Raw genomic sequence first — 22,601 nt, forward strand, 5'->3', positions numbered from 1 at the left:
GCAGGGCTAGTTCTTCCCACCTACTGGCAGCCAAAGCCCCTGGGGGGTCTGGAGCAGTGGGACTGTCCCCCCACGTAATGCTCCTCTGCCCTCCTGCACCCCACGCTTTGGGCAGCCTGGCAGTAACCCAGGCCGGGGGACGTGGTACCACCAGCATCCCTGGCATTGTGAGATCCCAGCCCAGGGGAACCTGCCTCCCAGCCGTGGGGAGGTGGGGGGGGGGGGAAGTCAGACAGCAGCTGCACAGCTGGGAGGGGCAGCCCCCAGGGAAGGGGTCGGCCGGCTGCTCCGGGGAAGCTGTACGTAGGGCAGAAGCAGTTCCGGGGAAGGCAGGTGAGCAGTGCTCCCGTCCCTGGGAAGGGGGTGGGGGAGAGGTAGCTAGGGACAGGCTGGCGCTGTGGGCCCAAGTGTGAAAAACCACAACCACAAGCAGCCACCTCCAAATCCTGAGATTAAAGAGTTGTGATTTTTAGCCCAAGTAGCACTTTTGGGGTTCCCCTTCTAGGGTCAGAGCCTGGGGGCGGGGGGGGGGGGTGTTGTCACACTTCTCCGCAGCCACAAGAGCTGGAAACTTGCTTAAAACAAAATCAAAGTCAAAATTCCCATTAGTCACCTGACTCCAGGAGCTGAGACTTTAAATCTCACAAGCGCTGGCTACGCTGTGATGCTGCAGCCAGATCCCCCCTGCAGAGGCCGACCAGCAGAATTTCCAAGGGGTGAAGGAGGGGCAGGTTGGAAACGCAGTTTGCAGGAGAGGTGCCAGTGGTGACGCAGACCCCTGCACACAACGCTGCTGTCCTTCAGACGTTGTCTCTTTACTCGAGATGGTTCTCGTTTTAAAAGGTTATTTCACAGACAGACTGCACGACCCGTGTTAAAACGTACAGGGTTCCTTTAGTGCCCCCTTCCCACAGTGCACGGGGCGGACCCGATTCGGGCCGCCGCCCAGCGAGTCCTAGGATTGGACATGTGCAAAGACATGGGATCCCCCCCCGCTGCCGGCAGGGGGCGACGTTACATAGTGACGGGGGAAGGAAAGTGGCGGGAGGCGGATGCAAAGGACCAGGCCGACCTGCTGCACGAGCTCAGCACCGGCCCTGCCCCGGGGCCCAGCGTCGGTTCCCTTCCTTTGCAGCATCCCAGGTGTAAAGTGCAAGGGGCGCAGTCCCGGTTCCGCGTGCGAGCGCCCGGCTCAGTTGACGGTGCTGCTTCGGCTCCTTTCCCCCAGGCTCCCAGCCTCGCCCGGCCCTGCCCCAGCCAGCGGCAGCACCGAGACGTCATCTGCAGCAGAGAGAGAAGCAGCAGCAGGTTGGCCTTTGGGTTAACAGGTCCTCAGGCCCCCTCCCGGCACGGGACATGGGCCAGAAAAGCACGAAGCAGCTGACTGGCAGGACCCCAGTCTGCATCCCGTGGCCCCAAACTTGGACTGGGCCTGCCTGCTAGCGTCCATCTTAACCCAGGGGCTTCCACCAGCGGGCGGGGCGATGACTAACAGGAGGCCGTGTTTTCTCCAGAGCCCCGAGCCCCAGGCCACCCTCCCTGCCAAGGAGAATGAAGCACTCTGGGCCTGCGGCGTTCAAAGTGGTTACAAGAATTGTCCCCTCATTCCCGGCTCATCCTCAGGGCAGCTGGGTGCACAAATCCCTTGGGCAGCTTTGAAAGGTCTCAGCCCACATCTGCCAGCCCCGCTGGAGAGAACCCAGGCAAGGCCAGCTACACGCCAACTGAAGCGTGCAGCACGGAACCCGGCCAGCTGGCGCCCGGCCCTGTGCTCTGACCACTAGCCCCGCTGCCTCCCACCAGCTTCACAGGAGCGAGGGCACGTCTACGCTGAAACGCTAACGAAGCTGCTCCAAGCCGCCGGGAGAGCGCTCTCCCCCTGCCCCACCCCCACCCGAGGGGCGGGAGCAGCTCTCCCATGGACAGCGCTGTCTGCATGGGGGTTAGGTGGGGAGAACTACCCTGCTTGGAGGGGGGGGGCATCTGTAGTGTAGAGAGCACTCAGAGAGCAGCAGGAGCAGAGGCTGGGCAGCACCCCCAGCGTTCAGCTAAGGAGCCGCGGTGGCCCCCAAAATCCAGCGCCCCATAGTCACATTAGAGCCATTGCAGATGCTTCCCTGAGCAGAGCTGCCACCGAGTCAGCAGGGTGAGGGAGGTGCATGGGGGAGGGGGGAGCATCTGCTAACAGGCCTGGCCCCCCAGCTCAGCAGCGCCTCAGCTTAAGCCCTGTTCATTTTACCCCCCAGTGGTTCGGTGTCAGTCACCACGTCAGAGGAGAGCGGGTTTTCTAGCGCCTTTAAATGCCTCTCGTGCGTTATCTGGCTCCCCTACAGTGCCTCCTGGTGGAAGTGGCTGGAACTGCAGTAGCTGTGAGCTTCCCCACAACCAGCCTTGCTACAGCACCCCCTGGCGGGACTAGGGTAGCAGAGAACGCCCCCCCCCCCCCGCCCCCCAGCCAGCAGGATCTGAACACAGACATCCTCCCTCACAAACCAGCCCCACCTGCGCAGAGATTCCCCTGCAGCCCCCGCGCTGCCGCCAGCCCCCCGCTAGCCCCTCCCCCAGGGCACAGGACTCACGGAATCGGACCCGGATTGGCCAGATCATAATGCAGGACAGACACACGGTGGCGACCACCGCGACGCCCCCGGTGACGACCACCATCACCCAGTGGTAGAACTCAACGCAGCCGGCGCAGCAGAGCTGGGTCCTGAAGGCAAAGGGACAAGTGAGACTCCAGCAGGGCCCCTGGCTCCCCCAGCCCCACATGCACCGGAGAGGGGACAGAGCCGCTGACGTCTGGGACAGCACAGAGCCGTCCCTAAGGCAGGATGGCAGCTGCCCCCGTGGAGCTGGGAGGGGGCACGTGCTGGCTCTGGGGCTGGCACAATGCAGGGTAAGCACCGCCAGAGTGTACCGCATCCCCCCGCTGGTTGGCCTATACAGCCGGCGGCCAGGGGAGCGACTCTTCAGCTCGAGCAGCAGGGGACTGTGCTGGGAGTTGGAAGGTCTCGGGTTCTCCCACGGGGTGAGGGGAAGGGCTGCAGATACTCCGGACTGGGTGAGAACACAGGTGCCTGCTGCGGGGCCTTCTCCAGCAGCCCCAGGCCCGCGTCCCAGGCCAGCCACGACACTTACGGGCAGGGGTGCAGGTTCTGGATGGCCATCACCGCCAGCCCATTGGCCACTTTGTCCGTGAAGCTCATGGCCCCGTAGACGAAGGCTCCGCTGTGCTGCAGGGAAACGAACAGCATCAGCCTCATTCCACACCCCAGGGCTCGACCCACCCACGTCTCTGCCTCCTCTGGCGTCTCCCGCAGCCGCCCCGGCTCGGGCCCCCTGCAGCCGCCCGCTGGGACCCCCTAGGCCTCTCACCCAGCTCAGGGTGGGCGCAGCTCGGATCAGCCGCGTACAGAACCAGGGAGCCTCGTGCCCTCTTGTGGGCAAACTCGTTCCTGCAGCAGAAGTTAATTCCCGTCTGGTGCCAGGGCCAGCGCCCCGATCTGTACAGACCCACGGGCTCGCTAAAGCCACTTCAGAAACCCAGGAGGGGCGACGGCCCCACAAACCCAGAGAGCCTGGGGTGCCCATGCTGGACCTCACTGTGCTGAAGGAAGGCAGCCCTCAGTGACCCCTGCCATACACCCCCAGGGCACCTGAGCGCCTTCCCAGCTGCTTCGGGCAGCCTGGATTAGCCCTTCCCTGCAGGGCCCGGAAAAGGGGAGGTCATACCCACTGCTCTACCCCCAGGGGCACCAGCTGGGCAGCGGCTGCGCCCGTCCCATCACTCGTCCCCGCAGGAACCTACCGTGTTGCTCCCAATGAGGTCAGCCGTCATGGAGAGGGATGTGACCAAGATGGTGGCCGAGCCAGCCCCGAGCAGCACAGCGGCTCCATAAACCTCCGCTCCCAGCCGGCTGTCCAGGGCCACCCAGGAGGCGAAGGCCAGGATAATGAGTAACCCCATGAAGTAGGTCAGCTGCTCGGAGGCGAAGGGCAGGGAGAGAAGGGGGGCGGGGAGGAGAAACACTCATTAAACCCAGGACTCCACAGAGCTGCCGTACATAGGATCCTGTATAGGGAGGATGCAGAGAAACTGGAAAGGATCCAAAGGCGAGCGCCAAGGGGTGGAACGCAGCCATACGAGCAAAGGCTGAAGGAAGGGGTGGGGGACGCTCGGGCCAGCAGCGCGTGGTGCTCCCGGGCTGGAGAGAGCCATGGCCTGGCCGGCTGCAGCACACAGACGTGGCTAGGAGGGACTCGCGTGCTGGAGGCTACAGCAGCAAAGCATGTAAAGGGCAGGGGTGCCACAGCTACTCCGTCTGGATTGTACCCGGGGCACATCACACCCACCCCGCATGGGCCGTTTGTTCAGGGCACCTCCTAGGTGCCCGGGTCATTCCTGCCAATGGGCATCTCCCCGCAGGCCCAGACATGCGCCGTTACAGCGGGACTCTGCCCCCCCATCCCACTCACGTTTCGGCCGATCCACCTGTTGACGGGTTTCATGAGGAAGGAGGAGAGGAAGCCGCTGATGTACATCACCAGGGGGATGGTGGCGATGAATTTCTGGGGAGGAGAGACAGAGCAGAGTGCTTGGCTCAGACATCCCAAGGGTCTGTGCCCCGCTCCCCACCCACTGTTGGGACCCTCTGCCCTATTCTGCCTTCCGCCAGCCACCCAGGGGGTTCCCCACTCATAACCCACCCCCTCCAGCGACACAGGGACCCCCCATGGGCATCGCAGGATTGTCCTGGTGTGAAGCGACCCCCAGCGCTGGGCAGGACCTGCCCGCTGGCGCCCCCTGCTGCTCACTCACCTTGGGCAGCATCAGCGAGTTGGTCAGGTACATGGCGATGTAGGTCTGGGACAGGTTGACAATCAGCCGCGTGGCCATGTACAGCATCGCCACCTAGAGGAGACACGCCAGCCCGTTACGCCAGCCCCGCTCAGAGGGGCTTGTGCTGGCAGGAACGGAGACCCTGGCCCTCTGCCCGCCTGGGGGAGACATGGCACATCGCAGCCACAGGACTCAGAGCCAAGGAGCCCGGGGGGCTAGCACAGGCCGGTCCTGCAGGCCCCTGGACAAGCTGTGCGGCAGAAGACAGAGGTTCCTGTACCAAAGGGGGCTTCTCTCCTACCGCACAAGGGTCCCTCCCCCAATGAGCCCCCTTGAATCCAGAGTCATTACCTGCCTCGCTGCGGTGCCCAGAGGCCTGGCCGACTGGGCACGGGGCCGGCTGGGTGCAGTGACATGTGGCCAGGTCTGAGCGTCCTGAGTGGGGCGTCTCTCTCCCCCCAGGTCACCTGTGCTGCTGCTCGAACCCCCCAGCACCCCTCCCCCTTGGCACCCGCTAGGTCAGTGGCTCTCAAACTTTTGTGCTGGTGACCCCTTTAACCCAGCAAGCCTCTGAGTGCAACCCCCCTTATCAATTAAATACACTTTTTAATATATTTAACACCATCATAGATGCTGGAGGCACGGCAGGGTTTGGGATGGAGGCTGACAGCTCATGACCCCGCCATGTAACAACCTCGCGACCCCCTGAGGGGTCCTGACCCTCCGTTTGAGAACCCCTGCACTAGGCAGTGCTACTCCTGCCTTGGCCTGAGGGGGGCGCTGTTGAGTCACCCAAAGCTCTGCTTCTCCCCAGGCCCAGCACACACCTTGGGTGCCACACAGCTGTGCAAAGCCCCAGAGAGCGGCAGTGGCAGCCAGCTGCTGGCCACACTCCCACGCTCTCCCTGGCAGGTCCCGGAGGGGCAGGCAGCCCGTCACACCCAGGGCAGGATGCTCCTGACCCAGCACCAGGTGCTGAGCCGCGGGGACAATGCAGGGGCCGGTGCTCGGTAGCTATTTGAGGGCTCCTGTGTCCGGGGGAGCCACGGCGAAAGCCACCAGCACGGCTGGCATGACTGGGAGGCCAAGCCTGGAGACTGGCCTCCCCTCCCAGCAGGGCCCGGCCCAGGCAGGGGTCAGAGGGTGTACGGCTGGGGCCATCAGACGCTTGCCTGCGCCGTACCTGTGCTGTGGATACACAGATCCAGCTGCCAGGCCTGCCAAGCAGCTATGCCCATCTCTTGCGAGGCCCCCCGCTCCCCACACACCTGTCCCCCTCATGGGACCCCCCGCCCCGGCTCCCCTCACCGGGCACACCCCGTACCTGGTAGAAGGCAGGCTCCCGCAGCCAGTGTTTCCACAGCAGCAGTGGGCGCGGGGGGGTTTTGTGCCCCTTCTGCAGCAGCGGCGTGTGCTCCTCGGGCTCGAGCAGCCTGGCCTGGGGGTGGCACCGCTCCTTGGTGCCCAGGTGGAACAAGAGCGAGAAGACAGCGCCCACCGCCACCACGATCAGGGACAGGTTCTGAGGGCACAGGAAGGAGACTCAGCAAATCCTCAGGAAGCCGGGGGGATGAGGGGGTTCGGGGGCACTTTGAGAGGAAGGCCGGTTTGATCCCAGTCTCTGCCAAGAGACCCACAACTGCCCCATAAGCCCCGCGCTGCCTCACAGCTTCTCCCCCATCACAGCTGTGCTGCCCGGGGCCCGGCCCCGCCACACTCACCCGGAAGACATGGATGTCAGGCTTGCCCAGCTGCTCCGTCGGCCCCGAGTGTCCGAGCTGGAAGTGCAGGAGCAGCCAGGCCACGCCGTACACGGTGATGTTGGCCGCGACGGTGAAGGCGTACCTGGGGGAGAGGACACAGCGAGTCACGGGGCGCTCCCAGCCCGGGTGCCCACGTGCACGAGAGAGAGGGGGAAACGCTGCACGTTGGTGCAGAACAAGATCTGGAGCCCGAGCCGGTCAGGCCCCCCCCCCACATTCCACAGCCAGTGTCAAGCACGGCCGCAGCACACACCGGGGGGGGGGGGGGGGAGAGCTGGTGAGTGTGAACACTCCCACAGGGGTGAATTTGCACAGACACGCAATGCTGCCCCCTGCTGGAGGGAGCCAGACTGGCGTCGACTGGGCAGGACACGCCAGGATCCAGACCTCCCACAGTGTCCCTGTCCAGCAGCCGTGGTCCCAACCCCCCTTTAGATCCATGACAGCCGAGCCCAGCCTCTCCTCTGCCCCACGGGACCGCCCAGCCCTGCCCCACCCCGGTGCGTGGTTCCACAGGCGACCCCGGGCGCTGTCCTGCGGCAGGGAGCTGCGTGGCTGACGGTTGGACAGACGGCAGCTTCTCGAGAGGCAGTGAAGCCTCCCGCAGCCCCAATGCGGCGCCACATCCTTCCCGTGGAGAGTTATCTCCCGGGCGCAGACCCAGTGCGGAGGGGACTTCCGCCCGCTGATGGCAGATAACCGGGCCCTGTTTGCCGCTCGCTGGCTGATAAGAGACGCTTCCCCACCTGCTGACTCAGCACCGCGCAGGCTGGAGGGGGCCCGTAACGCTCCCCCTGCGAAGCCATGGGGCCGTTCCCCCCCCTCCGGGGTTTGCTGGGGGGCAGCTCTGGGCCCTGTTCACCTGCAGAGCCACTTGCTGGTGTGTGATGTGAGCGACTGACTCTTCTCGCTGAGCACAGCCCAGGGCAGCCCCCCACCCCTCCAGCTAGAATCACAACCAGGCCCCCAGACCCAGCCGCCCCCAGGCTCCTGGGCAGCTACGATCCTCCACCAGCCCCTCTAGCCAGGTCGGGGGGGTTTGACAGGTGCTTTGGTGTTTGAAACAGAGCCACCCGTCCCCCCATCCTCCCCTGCAGCTGCCAGCTGGGGTGTGTGTGTGTGTGTGTGGGGGGGGAATGTTTACAACATGCCTGTCACTGTGGACCCCCACCAGATACAGGTTTGTGCAGGAGCTCGGGGGCTTCTCTACGCCAAGCCGAGACCACGGACACAGCTACAAGGGACACGTAGCCTCCTCGCGCCATGCAGGCTGCCCCTCGCCTGGCCTGGAGGCAGGGGCTTGTACCGCGAGGGTAATGCCAGGTAGCAGCTGGGCCCTCATGTTCCTGAGCCAGACGGGGACAGGGCACCACTGTGGGGACACTGAACCGGGAGGGGGAGGGGGGGAGAAAAAGTTCATCTGTCTGCAGCTCCCAAACCTGGGGTATCACTGGCCCCCCCTCCTGCCATGGAGCGGCTGGGTTCCCGTCGCTCCCTGAGCCGCAGGAGCTGCTGGGGGGAGGGCAGGAAGGGGGCACAGCCCGAGTGCTCCCAAGACACCGGCTGTCATGCCCACTGAGATCTGATGCTCGGAGCTGGGCAGCTTGCAGGGTGCTGGGGGTACAGAGCTTGGGCCGCCCCGAGCACGGGTCACTCTCCACAGGCCTGACCCAAAGCCGGGGGGGGCCCCCAAGGAGAAGAGCCACAGCGAGGTCGGGGGTCGGCCCACTGCTGTTGGGGGCAGGGAGGCAGGCAGGACACGGCAAGGGGGGGGGGATTTAAAGAATGATTGACAGGCCTGAGCTCAGGATCAGCCAGACCTGGGGACTGCTGGGCTTTAACAGACAAGCCGTGCAGGAGAAATTAACCCTCTCAGCACCAGAGGGGACTGGACATGAGCAGCAGCCATAGGGCTGAGAGGAAGCCAGGCCAGACCCATAGCGGAGACTGAAGGGGGCAGGGAGTAGTGTGCGTGAAACAGCTTTCAGCCCCGTGGGGTCTGGGCCCCCCTGCACCCATCTCCATGGTACTGGGAGCTGGGCAAGGCATGGAGTGATGGGCAGGAAACCCCACAGGCCAGGCCCTCAGCATCATATGGGTCGGAAAATCACCCACACTAAATGGGGATAACAGCCCACTACTGGCTCACAGCTGATGGTGCTGCTCCTTTAGCAACCAGAGAAGCAGCCTGTGCTGTTCGAGGCCCGCCAGCACCCGTGGCTGGTTACCTGAGCGCTGTGAGCTCCACTTTCTCGTGGTCTGTGGTCACCAGCTCGGGGATGAGCGACAGGTGGGAGATCTGGGTGGCCGCCCAGCCGAACTGGAAGATGACTATGAAGGGGATGAAGTAGATGAGCGCGGCCCACTGGGGCGTGGCCTCCTTGCAGCCCAGGCAGGGGTTGAATATGAAGGGGAAGGACAGCAGGACGCAGACAGTCCCTGGGGAGGCAAGACACAGAAGTCAGTGCTGGGCCCGGCTGGACACGAGGCCAGGAGTGGGGGCGTGGTGGGAAGGGGGGGGGAGGGGGACACCAATCCCAAGTTTCTTGGGCACCCCACGGCGCACAGCAGGGATCTGCGCCATGGGCAGCGTGTCTGCAGCGCGCTGGCCTGTAAAGCCAACTCCTCTCGTCTTCCTGCTCCTGCTCCGTGGGTGCTCGGAGCCGGCAGCCCTCTGCCCGGGCACGGGGACTCCCAAGCTGACTCTGGGGGGGCTCCTGTCTCTGGCCAGACTGCCTCGGGGGGTGCCCGCCCGGCCCCCTGCTACCACAGAAGCTACTCGCAGGCCAGAGCCAAGCTCCTAGTCCGATTACTGGAACTTAGCAGCCGGAATCTGGGAGCAGTCAGCACTGCCGGCCAGTTCTGCCCCGGGATGCTGTCTGGGCCCAGCAAGGTTCATCGTTGTGCCATTCACTGGGGGTGGGGGGGGACAAAGGCAGAGCCACGCCCAGCCCCAGAATCAGCCAGTCTGCCTAGGACCCAGGCGCTACGACGCCAGGCCCTGATCCGAACACTGGACCGGGCTCCTTAGGGCGCAGGCACAGTGAGCCGCCAACGCCGGAACAATGCAGATCTTGGCCAGAGACAGCCGCCGGCTCACTTGCCGTGAGGACTGAGGAACCAGCCCCATGGCTGGAGAGCGCCAGACTCTGCCCCCAAAGAGCTGGGCAGCACTAGTGCAGCGTCTGGGCCAGCGAGGGCTCGGGGGGATTCTCCAATCCTGGAGTTGGCAGAGCCAGCCGCCGGGGCAGGGGAAAAGGGTCCGCGAGAGCCAACCCCAAGCATCAACGCGGTTCCGGCAGCCGCCTGGCTCCCATCCAAGCAAGCGCCGTTAGCCCAGCGGCATGGGTCACACTGGGGGGCACCGACGCGGCCCCACCTGGGTCTATGAGGCGAGACGGGCGCTTAGCCCTGACGGCTGCTGTCTGCACTCCTGAGCCCCAGATTTCTCGGGGCTTTGCCATTTCTAGCACAACGTTCATGTTGAACAGCCCCACTGGCTGGTTATCCCCCCTGCCCCACAGGGCGCCGGCTCCAGCCTGTCCTCCATGAACCCTTTCACAGGCATTGCACTAGAGGGGATTTTGGAGAACGCTCCCCCACCCCCTGGGGGAGGCCTGCGGCCTTCACTGGCCAGAGAAGCCCACAAGGTTTGGGGTCTGACCCTCAGCATCTGGTGGTAGCTGAGGGCTGGTCTCCCCACCCAGTCCCGCTCGTCTCCCGGTGACTCACACCCCCCTCCGCATGCCCCAGCCCCCCCCCAGAGCAGGCTTTGCTACCACAAGGGCACATACACCGTCCCCAGGAGACGGGAACGAGCGAGACAGGGCTGGCCAGGAGAGAGCGCACGGCGTGGCTAACGGGCCATTTCCTTCAGCTGCTGGAGCAGGCCGAGACCCTCCATCCCTTGGCTGGAGGCAAACGACCAGGCCGAGAACAGGGAAGCCGGAAGCCAGCACAAGCCGCACCCTAGCGCATTCGCCGGGGGCCCGAGATCAGCGCATCAGAGGCACCGATGGCTCAGCGGGCCTAGGAACCTCGCCGCGAGTCTGCACGCCGGCCCCCCGCGTCCCAGCCCAGCGTCTCCGTTCTGCCCAGCTGCTTTCTCCACACCGGGCGGTGGCTTCAGTTTCCTAAAAAGCCCAGCAGGGCCAGAAACCAATTCCAGGCGGAGTCAGAGCGAAACCAGAGACGCTCCCCGCAGCTCCCGTTCCGCACAACGGGCTCTCAGTCAGCAGAGCCAAAACTGCCCTCCAGCTTCACGTCACTAGCACTGGGCCGCAGCCTTCACGCGTGGCCTGCTGCCTAACCCGCGTCCCGGAGCGCGCAGAGATGCTCCTTCCCTGCCACGGAAGCCAGCCCGGGATGCCGAAGGGCCCCCGCTCTACGTCAGGGCTCCCGGTCGCTCGCGGGCACAGCGGCTGGCGCAATCTCTTCCGCCGTCAGCATGGGTCTGCCCCGGCGTCTGGGCCACGATTCCAATTTTTCATTCTTCCTGCCGTTGTGACTGGTCAGGCCGGCCAAGGAACCCCCAGCTCTCCCCGGCTCCTTCCGCTTTCAAATGGTCTCCTAACAGGAGTGTTTTCTAACCTGTCTCCGGAGCTGTGCGGCGAAGGCAGAGATCGTCCCCTCGGGGTGTGCCTGCAGCAGGAGCTCTCCCCGGGAGCTGGAATTCTTCCGTCCACCCAGCGGTGCCCACTTGGGGCTGAAGTCGTCACATCGCACGGGGCAGGAAACGTTTTCCATCCCTGAGTGGGGTGGTTAAGCTGATCTACCCCCACAGTGCAGACCAGCCCAGTCCATCCGCCCCCCCTCCAGCAGCCTGATTTCTCTGTGCAGGGGCTTATTTGTACAGCCTAGAGGCCTCCCCCCAGATAAGGGCCCTGTCGCGCCAGGCGTTGCAGACCCTTGGTGCGAGTCCCTGCCCTGCAGGCCCAACAATCCCAGGCCTTGTCTAAACAGGACAGTGGCACCAGTTCAGGCTACCAGTGTGAATCTGAACCCATTCAGGGCTCATCTACACATGAAAACTAATCCAGATTAAGGCAGGGTAGGAACAGAAAGCAGATTAGCCGCTCCTGATTAATGCCACGTGTAGACAAACCCTTAGACCTTGGTCTATATCTGAAACTTAGGTTGACCCAACTAAGACGCTCAGGGGTGTGAAAATCCCACCCGAGGTGCAGTTAAACTGAACTAAGACCTGGTGTCGGCCTGGCTGCCGCCTCGAGGGGGTGGATCGACTACTGCATCGAAACCCCCTTCTGCCGCGGTAGCACGTCTACACTACAGTGGCCAAGCTGCAGCGCCCAGCTGTGCAGCTGAAACACTGTAGTGTTGGCACATGCTAAGTCAGTGCAGCGCGTGCCCACCCCCACCCCCGTGTGAATGCTCGTCAGCGCAAGGGGAGCTCGTTTCACTTTAACATAAACCTGTTCAACTCGGAGATATTTTCCTTTAGCCTCTTACACTGGAGCCAGAGCATCCACACTGGGGCTGGGGGGTTAATTTCCCCGTAAATTAAACCAGCTCAGCTCTCACATACACGAGCCCCAAGACAAAGGGTAACGGTCTCAAGTCACAGTGGGGGAGGTTTAGGTTGGATATTAGGAAAAACTCTCTCACTAGGAGGGTGGTGAAGCACTGGGATGGGTTCCCTAGGGAGGTGGTGGACTCTCCTTCCTTAGAGGTTTTTAAGGTCAGGCTTGACAAAGCCCTGGCTGGGATGATTTAGTTGGGTTTGGTCCTGCTTTGAGCAGGGGGTTGGACTAGATACCTCCTGAGGTCCCTTCCAACCCTGAGATTCTCTGATTTCTAAGGGAACGCTCCCCCCCTCACCCTCTGTAAAATGGGGAACCAAGGCTCAGTGCGGACAAAATGACTCAGGAAGGGGGGACAGAGCTGGGGAATCCACCCAAATCTCACAAGTCCCAGTTCAACTCTAACCACGAGATCCTCTCTCCTCCATGGCATCACTTATTCCCCCATCACCCCGGGTGGCACAGTTTCCCCCCAGAACTGACTCATTGACTGGAAGAGGAACCACTTGCAAGGGGGGGGGGGGGGAGAACCACTCATATTTTGCAACCAGTATTATGACCCCATAGTTAGTGCAGCACTAGACTTGTTCTTCCCTCGCTCCTTGCAGGCCTGGTCCACTTTAGACAAGTTACCTGTTGCCAACAACAGGTTCAGCAGCAGCTTGAGCAAAAGTGCAGCTGGCGCTAGGCATGGCCTCCTAACATGGTCTGGACACACATTTCCCTGCAACCGTCGTTGCCAATGGGCAGATTTCCTAGCCAGACCTCTGTCCCCCAGACATTTACCATCTGTGATCAGCTCCATGCTAGCTGCCTCGGCTGGCCATCCCGGAGCACAGAGATCAGGCTTTGTGGAATCGGTAGGAAGTTGGCCTCATGACAGGACCCACAAGCTTTGAGTGGACTTTGCTATGCCTTTCACGACAGATTGGATCTGCCCGAGCTTGAAAGCGTCCCCTTATTCCAGCCCGGGATCAAAAGCCTGACCTCAAAGACCAAGATTGGGGCCGTACACTGCCCTCGAGGGGGGACATCAATGGGGGTTGTGTCTCAATGCAGGTCAGGACGTGCCCCCCAGGGCTGGGGCAGAGCTGCAATGGAACGAAAGGATTCAGACCCACTGTGCTTTTCATCTGGGCCATCTGCACTCCTGCCGCTCAAGCCAGCAGCCCCAGGAAGGTCTGTTCCTCCTGCCAGGTTCACGTGAATAACGGCTTTGCGCAAGACACCAGATGAAAGCGGTTCCTGTCATGTGGCGATAAAAGGGCTCTCGGAAGGTTTCATCAGACAGTCCGGGGCTGAGGACTGTCTGCAATTCACAAGGGTTTAATTTAGAGATGGACCCAAACCTAAGCCATGTTTGGGAGCCGTTGAGATACTGGGCTCAAGGCCCCAGTTCTGCTCCATGTCAGTTGTCAGATGCTACATAGGGCAGGGCCCAGGGATGAGCAGCAAGTGCTTAGCAGGGGTCAAAGTCTCCATTAATAGCAGCCAGGGAGGTTTGGTTGCACAGTCACCTCCCTCCACCTCTTCCAGGGGTGGATTCAAAACCCGCCGAGTCCACAGGAGTCCTCACACCGGGCTTTGGCTCGGGCTGCAGAGCCTCAGGGACCGTGGGGGAGGCCAGTTTCCACACCGCCCAGCTCTAGAGCCAGAGTATCAGAGCCTGGATCGTGGGGGTGTGACAGCGACACCAGCGCAGATCCAGCCCCCCGTGGGTGGGGTGCTGCACAAGCCCAGAGGAAGACAGTCCCTGCCCCAGAGCGCTCACACTCTAAACCAGACCGACAATGGGTGGGAGGGGAAACTGAGGCAGCTAGAAGGGAAAAGACTTGCCCAAGGTCACCCAGCAGGTCAGTGGCAGAGCCGGGGCAAAACCTGCTCTCCCAAGTCTCAGGCTGGGGCACCACCCCGGCCCACGCTGCCCATTCTGAATCCCGACTGCAGGGAGGAAGAGCGTGTCTCAGGGTCAGCGGGCAGCAGACATCAGCTCCTTCCAACCACATCTGAGTCTGGGGAGGCGAGCCTGACACAGCTGCCTCGAGAGCTGCCGGTACACACGTGTCCAGTCCAGAGCAGGTGCAGGCTCCCCCGGACAGGAATAGTCTCTGCCCAGAAGTCCTGCGTGAGCAGCATTCGTGCCCAGCTGCTCCAGCTCTGGCCTGTCAGAACACAGGCAGGGAGCTCTACGACCCCCCCAGTCCCGGACGCTCCTTGAGGGACACTTCCAGATGTCTGGAATCTGCAGCTGTGACAGCAGCTCAGGAGAGCTGCAAATTCGGGGGAGAGAATTCCCTTGCAGCAGCCTAGGAAACGAAGGCCCCCACTCAAAGGGGCCAGGCCCTGGCTACGCACCCTCAGGGCACACGGATCAGCGAGAGACCTGGGCATGGAGGGCAGGATGTGCCCCAGGCAGCCAGCCACGGAACTGGCATGCACCGTTCAAGGCGCTAGGGCCAAAGGCAGAGAGAGGCTGCTCGACAGTCCGCTGTGGGACTCCTGGCTCAGCCTACACGCCGCCCTGTCTCCCAGCCTCTCCTGCAAGCTGGGGAAGGGTGGCCCACCAGGGAGTGCACCAGCCTCGGACTCCGGTCATTTGGGTTTGATTCTTTTCTCTGCCACAGGCTCGCAGGGTAACCATGGTCAAGTCACTAGGGGAGCATTGACACTGCATTGTAAACCAGGGCGCGTGGGTCCCAGGCTTGTGGACTCGCTGTCCCCAAGCCCTGGCGTAAGCGTCCACACTGCATTGTAAACCTGGGTTTACCATTGCAGGACCCGGGTCTGACAGCCCTGCTAACACACCCACACTGCACAGACCTGTGGCTCGAGCTGCGTCCACACTGCAAAATGACCTGAATCTCAGCAGGACTCTGACCCCTCCCCCTGCCAGCAGGGTCCTAGGACCCACATCCTGGGTGTTTGCTGACCTGAGTCCGAATGATTTGCGGGGGTGGAAGTGGGGGCTTGGGCTCAAACTGGAGTCAGAGCCCAGCCCTAGTGTGCAGTGTGGCCACAGCCTCTCCAGGCCCCATCCGTACAATGGGGGGCGGGGGAGGGAGCAGGGCCTGGTTTCACAATGGTGCTGTGGGTGTGAGGAGCTCAGATACGACGGGGATGGAAGTACAAGAGATGAGACAAGGAGAGAGCAGCGTCCACTTGACAGCTCATCCCAGCAAAGGGCCAGGTGTCCTCTACACCCACCGAGTAGGGCCCAGATCACATCCCCAGCCCTCCCGGGATCGTGGCCAGCCGGGCGTACACAACAGAACAGAGCAGGCAGCTTATGAACTAGAAGGTCTTAATTCCTCCACATCACACGGCTCTTTGTAACCTTTTTCTAACAGCGCAGGAGGAGTCTGGCTCCTGGAACCTATTTCTGGCTCTTGCCACGGACTCTTGAGCGAATCTCTTCCCCCACCCCCTGGCGTCTAAAAAGTGTCCCCACCTGTCAGACGGGGAGAGGCCTTCGCTTCACTAGGCGGCTGCAAAGGTCCCGGGAGCGGCTCAGGTTTGAGGCTGACAAGCACCCCAAGAGGAACGTCGGGGACTGTCCCCTCCAAGCCAGGTCTCTCGGGCCCGACTACCTTTCAGTTCATAAGCATCTGCCTGTCTGTACCAGGCCACCCTGCAGAGATGAAGCGAGGAATTGAGAAGGAAGCGGGGGCCCAAGGGTTAATTCAGCTCTTCTCCCCACAGCTGGGGGTTCTGCATTCTGCCTGAACAGCAGGAGAGGGGCTGGTTTCAAAGCATTACTACACTGTTATCAGAGGGAAGTGCCTGGGGGGTTTTCCTCTCAAAAGTACTAGGCGTCCATTTCTTCACATTAACTCAACCTCCCCTTTGTAGCGGCTGGGGCACTACAAAAACTAATTTCCCCGCTGACGCTCACCCCTTCGGGCCAACTGTTTGAAATGGGCCACCTGACCTCGCCAGCACTACAAGAGCGACCTTTCTTCCCTTGGTATTCACCCCTTCTTGCCAACTGCTGAGAGTCGCCCACTTCCACCTTAGCGCTGACCCCCCACTTGGGAGGCAACTCCCATCTTTCCACGGGCTGTGAATTTATACCTGCCTCTGTATTCTCCACTCCAGGCAGCTGAGGAAGTGGGTTCTAGCCCACGAAAGCTTGTGCCCAAATAATTTTTGTTAGTCTATAAGGTGCCACAAAGACTCCTCCTTGTTTTTCAACCTCCCCAGGAGCCTGTGCCAATTTGAGAAGCCTCCACTGCAGCTCCTCCAGGAGCAGCTGCAGCAGGGGGTCTGCAGAAAGAATAGCAAATCTGGCAGGCGACCAGCTTGGCTTAACAGTGAGCTTAAACTCAAAAAGGAAGCTTACAAGAAGTGGAAAGTTGGACAGATGACTAGGGAGGAGTATAGAAATATTGCTCGAGCATGCAGGGGTGTAATCAGGAAGGCCAAAGCACAATTGGAATTGCAGCTAGCAAGGGATGTGAAGGGTAACAAGAAGGGTTTCTACAGGTATGTTAGCAACCAGAAGGTCAGGGAAAGTGTGGGCCCCTTACTGAATAGGGGAGGCAACCTAGTGACAGATGATGTGAAAAAAGCTGAAGTACTCAATGCTTTTTCTGCTTTGGTCTTCACAGACAAGGGCAGCTCCCAGACTGCTGCACTGGGCAGCACAGTATGGGAAGGTGAGCAGCCCTCAGCGGTGAAAGAACAGGTTAAGGACTATTTAGAAAAGCTCGACAGGCACAAGCCCATGGGTCCAGATGCGCTGCATCCAAGGGTGCTGCGGGAGTTGGCTGATGTGATTGCAGAGCCATTGGCCATTGTCTTTGAAAATTTGTGGTGATCAGGGGAGGACCCGGACGATTGGGAAAAGGCAAATAGAGTTCCCATATTTAAAAAAGGGAAGAAAGAAAACCCAGGGAACTACAGACTGGTCAGCCTCACTTCAGTCCCTGGCAAAATCATTGAGCAGATCCACAAGGAATCCATTTTGAAGCACTTGGAGGAGGGGAAAGTGATCAGGAACAGTTGACCTGGATTCAACAAGGGCAAGTCATGCCTGACCAACCTGATTGCCTTCTATGATGAGATAACTGGCTCTGTGGATGAGGGGAAAGCGGTGGATGTGATATATCTTGACTTTAGCAAAGCTTTTGATACAGTCTCCCACAGTATTCTTGCCAGCAAGTTAGAGAAGTCTGGATTGGATGAATGGACTATAAGGTGGAAGAAAGCTGGCTAGATTGTCGGGCTTAACGGGTAGTGATCAATGGCTCCATGTCTGGTTGGCAGCCGGTATCAAGCGGAGTGCCCCAGGGGTCGGTGCTGGGGCCAGTTTTGTTTAACATTAATGATCTGGATGATGGGATGGATTGCACCCGCAGCAAGTTCGCAGATGACACTGAGCTGGGGGGAGAGGTAGATACGCTGGAGGGTAGGGATAGGGTCCAGAGTGACCTAGACAAATTGGAGGATTGGGCCAAAAGAAATCTGATGAGGTTCAACAAGGACAAGTGCAGAGTCCTGCACTTAAGATGGAATAATCCCATGTACTGCAACAGGCTGAGGAGCGACTGGCAAAGCAGCAGTTCTGCAGAAAAGGACCTGGGGATTTCAGTGGACGAGAAGCTGGATATGAGTCAGCAGTGTGCCCATGTTGCCATGATGGCCAACAGCATATTGGGCTGTATTAGTAGGAACATTGCCAGCAGATCGAGGGAAGTGATTTCCCCCCCTCTATTCAGCACTAGTGAGGCCACACCTGGAGTACATAAGAACATAAGAAAGGCCGTACCAGGTCAGACCAAGATCCATCTAGCCCAGTATCTGTCTACCGACAGTGGCCAATGCCAGGTGCCCCTGAGGGAGTGAATCTAACAGGCAATGATCAAGTGATCTCTCTCCTGCCATCCATCTCCATCCTCTGACGAACAGAGGCTAGGGACACCATTCTTACCCATCCTGGCTAATAGCCATTTATGGACTTAGCCACCATGAATTTATCCAGTCCCCTTTTAAACATTGTTATAGTCCTAGCCTTCACAACCTCCTCAGGTAAGGAGTTCCACAAGTTGACTGTGGGCTGCGTGAAGAAGAACTTCCTTTTATTTGTTTTAAATCTGCTGCCTATTAATTTCATTTGGTGACCCCTAGTTCTTGTATTATGGGAATAAGTAAATAACTTTTCCTTATCCACTTTCTCAACATCACTCATGATTTTATAGACCTCTATCATGTCCCCCCTTAGTCTTCTCTTTTCCAAACTGAAGAGTCCTAGCCTCTTTAATCTTTCCTCATATGGGACCCTCTCTAAACCCCTAATCATTTTAGTTGCTCTTTTCTGAACCTTTTCTAGTGCTAGAATATCTTTTTTGAGGTGAGGAGACCACATCTGTACACAATATTCGAGGTGTGGGCGTACCATGGATTTATATAAGGGCAATAATATATTCTCAGTCTTATTCTCTATCCCCTTTTTAATGATTCCTAATATCCTGTTTGCTTTTTTGACCGCCTCTGCACACTGCGTGGACATCTTCAGAGAACTATCCATGATAACTCCAAGATCTTTTTCCTGACTCGTTGTAGCTAAATTAGCCCCCATCATGTTGTATGTATAGTTGGGGTTATTTTTTCCAATGTGCATTACTTTACATTTATCCACATTAAATTTCATTTGCCATTTTGTTGCCCAATCACTTAGTTTTGTGAGATCTTTTTGAAGTTCTTCACAATCTGCTTTGGTCTTAACTATCTTGAGTAGTTTAGTATCATCTGCAAACTTTGCCACCTCACTGTTTACCCCTTTCTCCAGATCATTCATGAATAAGTTGAACAGGATTGGTCCCAGGACTGACCCTTGGGGAACACCACTAGTTACCCCTCTCCATTCTGAGAATTTACCATTAATTCCTACCCTTTGGTTCCCTGTGTCCAGTTTTGGTCCCCCCACTACAGAAGGGATGTGGACAAATTAGAGAGAGTCCAGTGGAGGGCAACAAAAATAATTAGGGGGCTGGAGCACACGACTTATGAGGAAAGGCTGAGGGAACTGGGGTTATTTAGTCTGCAGAAGAGAAGAGTGAGGGGGGATTTGATAGCAGCCTTCAACTACCTGAAGGGGGTTCCAAAGAGGATGGAGCTCGGCTGGTCTCAGTGGTGGCAGATGACAGAACAAGGAGCAATGGTCTCAAGTTACAGTGGGGAAGGTCTAGGTTGGATATTAGGAAACACTATTTCACTAGGAGGGTGGTGAAGCACTGGAATGGGTTCCTTAGGGAGGTGGTGGAATCTCCTTCTTTAGAGGTTTTTAGGGCCCACTTTGACAAAGCCCCGGCTGGGATGATTTAGTTGGGGTTGGTCCTGCTTTGAGCAGAGAGTTGGAAGAGACCTCAAGAGATCATCTAGTCCAATCCCAATATTCTAGGATTCTATTCTAGGAGTCTATGGTAGACGATGCATTTAATCACATCCCCTCCAAGGCCTGCTCTACACTAGGAACTTACATTGGCATGGCCAGGGCTCTCAAGGGTGTGAAAAATTCCCCGAGAACAGCAGCTATGCAGACTTGACCCGGGTATAGATAGTGCCGCCTCCAGGGGAGGTGGATTGCCACTGGGAGAACCCATCCCCTTGGCTTAGGTGGTGTCTCTACTGAAAAGATGCAGCTGTAGCGTTTGAAGTGTGGACATTCCTCGAGAAGTGGAGAAGACATCTGTGCCCCATACAGCAGGAGGTTCAACCTTGCCTACACTGCAAAACAGCAGAGGTTTTACCCCCTGAAATCCTCCTCCCGCTGATGCAACTCCCCTGCTATGCTGACATCATAAAACCAGCTCAAGGAAGGTGTAGGGCGAAGGCTATCCCTGTCATTCTTGTCAATTTCACTGTGCCACTGGACCCATGAAATTGACAAGAAAACTGGCTCCTGGGTCTCAAGCTGGGTTACTACCTGGTCTCCGCTCCAAACCGGGCTGCCACCTGGGCTCTCCCCTCCCCACCGGGAGCCCTGCTGCCCCCCAAGTTCCCAGCTCCCTACTCCCATCCGGGCATGGATCTCCCTGCCAGAGGTGAAAAGCCCTGGGTGGCTGCCCCCCCAGCTGGGAGCACAGAGGCGAGAAACCCTGGGTGGCAGCTGGGCTTCCAGTGGGGAGCTGCAAGCCCTGGCTCTCAGCCCCCCACACTGCCCCCCTTGGGTCAGCGGAAGTTCCTGGGTACCACCGGCAGGAGGGTAGTGTGGACATCAGCCATCGGTGGCTGCAAGTCAACCTAACAGAGGTCGACTGACCTTTGTAGTGTACACGTAGCCTCTGAGAAGAGCGGACTGTCACCCTGGTTGTCACAGGGGATTGAACCCACAGCCTCAGAGTTAAGTGTGAGCCTGAAGACTCAGTGCCCTGGGCGGGAGCTCTGGCAGCCTCACATCCTGGTTCAGAGCAGGACACATCACACCAAGCAGGGCCCGTTTGAATGGCTCTAGTGCACACAAGGGTAGCCGCCCCCGTGAAGCCCTGAGCTTGCCTGATGCTAGTTACACCCGTACTCCCCAGGCCGGCACACCTACGTTAGATGGTGCCCCATCGTCGGCACGGCTAACGACTGGGCCAGGCCCAGGATACAGAGTCTGTTACAATTCAAACCATGCTTGTACTGTTAATTATTCAAACACAAACCCCAGAGGCTTAGATTAGCCCAGACACCGTTAACCCAGGCGCCCCAATGGTCTCCCAGCAGGGGTTATTACCCCCCCCACCCCTCACCCAGCAAGGCGCCCCACCCCTTTACGGGGCCACCTGTGCAGATGAGCCCTACTCCTAGGAGCACGGGCGGCAGGATCAGGCCCTACAGTGCCCCAAGCCGTTTCAATGGCTACTCTGCACTGTCCCAAGCAGACAGAGAGTGTTTCTGCGCTCTGCTTAGCGACTGCCACATTCCAGCCCAGAAGTGGCTGCATTTCCCTGGCGGGAGAGTGATCCCTGCTGGCAGGTTGCATCTGTCAGTTTCCAAGGTGCTTTGGAATCCTAGTGCAAGGATTTGGGGGCAGACCCATGGCCTGGCCAGAGCAGATGGTCACAGGAGATTCCCCTTTGACATCTGCAGGGATGAGAGGCCTCCTGCAATCCCTCTTGGGCGGTTCTCCCGCTGGTGGCTGGGAAAGGTCAGTTTGCCCCTTTACCTGAGCTTTCTCCAGAGAGGAGAGGACAGGACCTCAGCCTCCCCTCCCAGCAGGGAGGCCCCCCCGGGAGCTCGCCTGGGCCTGGGATTGGAGGGACGCCCAGAGGGGAAGTCGGGCAGCAGAGCAGCGGCCAGGGAAGGGAGACAGCCGGGGAGCTGCTGGAACAGGGGGCGGCCAGTCCAGCCGGAGGGAGCAGTGCAGGGCGCCCCGCCGGCTTCTCCTTCCTTCTCGCCGCTGCTCAGCCGCAGGCTCGCCAGGACCCCCCGCGCTTTGAGATCGGGGGGGGGGCAGCTCCTCTCCAGCCCCGGCCCCCAGGGCTGCCGCGGAAGGGCGCTCGCAGCCCCCAGCCCCCGCGCAGCCTTACCCACGAGGTGCCAGGATTTCCGCCGGCCGTAGCGGCCGCAGCCGGCCGAGCGGTCGGACTCGTAGCCCACCAGCGGCGTGCAGACCCCGTCGGCCACCTGGCCCACGAGCAGCAGGGCCCCCGCGTGGGTGGTGCTGTAGCCCAGCACGGCGTGGAAATAGACCAGCAGGTAGGTGAACCACATGGAGGCGCACAGGTCGTTCAGGAAGTGCCCCAGCGCGTAGCTGAGCCGGGCCGGGCCGGGGAGCGGCGGCGGGGGCTCGGCCATGGCGGGGCTCCCGGGGCTGGGCGCGCAGCGGCTCCCCGCGGCTGCATCAAGCGGCGCGCCCGGGGCCTGCTGCCACGGAGCCGGCTGGCGCTGGGCGCCCGGCGCGGGGGTTTTCCGGCCCGGCGCCCGCCCCGCTCGGCCGAGCCCCCCGCCCCGCCGCGGCCAGGGAGGGACAGGGGCCAAGCGCCCGGGGCCGGGCTCGGCCGGCGGCCGGGGCCAATGGGGAGGGCGGCGGGGCGGGGCGAGCCGGGCCGGGCCCCGCCCGGAGCCGCGGGCGAGCCGGGGCTGCGGCCGGGGCTGGCGCTGGCCGGCGGCGAGCGGGAGGCTGTGATTGCTGGTAGGGCGAGCGCTGCCTCGGGGCTCGCTGGCCCGCTCCGTGCCTCAGTTTCCCCACCGGTTAAAGTGGGGCGGCGCCACTGAGCCGCTGGGGAAAGCGCCTTGAGGCGGAACGAGCCGGGTGTTGTTAGCAGCCCGGCCGGCCGGCCCCACACCCCGCTCCGGAGCTCTCCCCGGTGCTCGGCGAGGGCGTGTTACCCGCTCCCCGGGAGCCCGGCCTGGCCTGCCTCGCTGCGCCGATTGACGGGGAAAGAAAACCTGCCTCTTGCTGCTGTTTTGTTCTCTACACCCCAGATTGTTCCATCAAAATAGCGCCCAGGTGCCCCCTGTGCCCCCCCGAAA

The 22,601-nt window shown here is 60.4% G+C and overlaps 1 protein-coding gene across 1 annotated transcript; it reads right to left on the bottom strand.

Moving 5' to 3' along the window:
- Nucleotides 1-275: 275 nt before the first annotated feature.
- Nucleotides 276-22,027, bottom strand: MFSD12 (major facilitator superfamily domain containing 12). Its single transcript, XM_039516076.1, has 10 exons — nucleotides 21,656-22,027; nucleotides 8,832-9,042; nucleotides 6,562-6,685; nucleotides 6,165-6,362; nucleotides 4,820-4,912; nucleotides 4,477-4,569; nucleotides 3,809-3,979; nucleotides 3,139-3,233; nucleotides 2,580-2,710; nucleotides 276-1,281 (listed from the first exon to the last, which is right to left on the bottom strand). Exons 1-10 carry the CDS (start codon nucleotides 21,921-21,923, stop codon nucleotides 1,193-1,195), a joined length of 1,473 nt encoding a protein of 490 aa, XP_039372010.1. The 5' UTR covers nucleotides 21,924-22,027; the 3' UTR covers nucleotides 276-1,192.
- Nucleotides 22,028-22,601: the final 574 nt, after the last annotated feature.

The sequence above is a fragment of the Mauremys reevesii genome, linkage group 26, assembly GCF_016161935.1.
Source record: "Mauremys reevesii isolate NIE-2019 linkage group 26, ASM1616193v1, whole genome shotgun sequence".
Classification (NCBI taxonomy): Eukaryota; Metazoa; Chordata; order Testudines; family Geoemydidae; genus Mauremys; species Mauremys reevesii.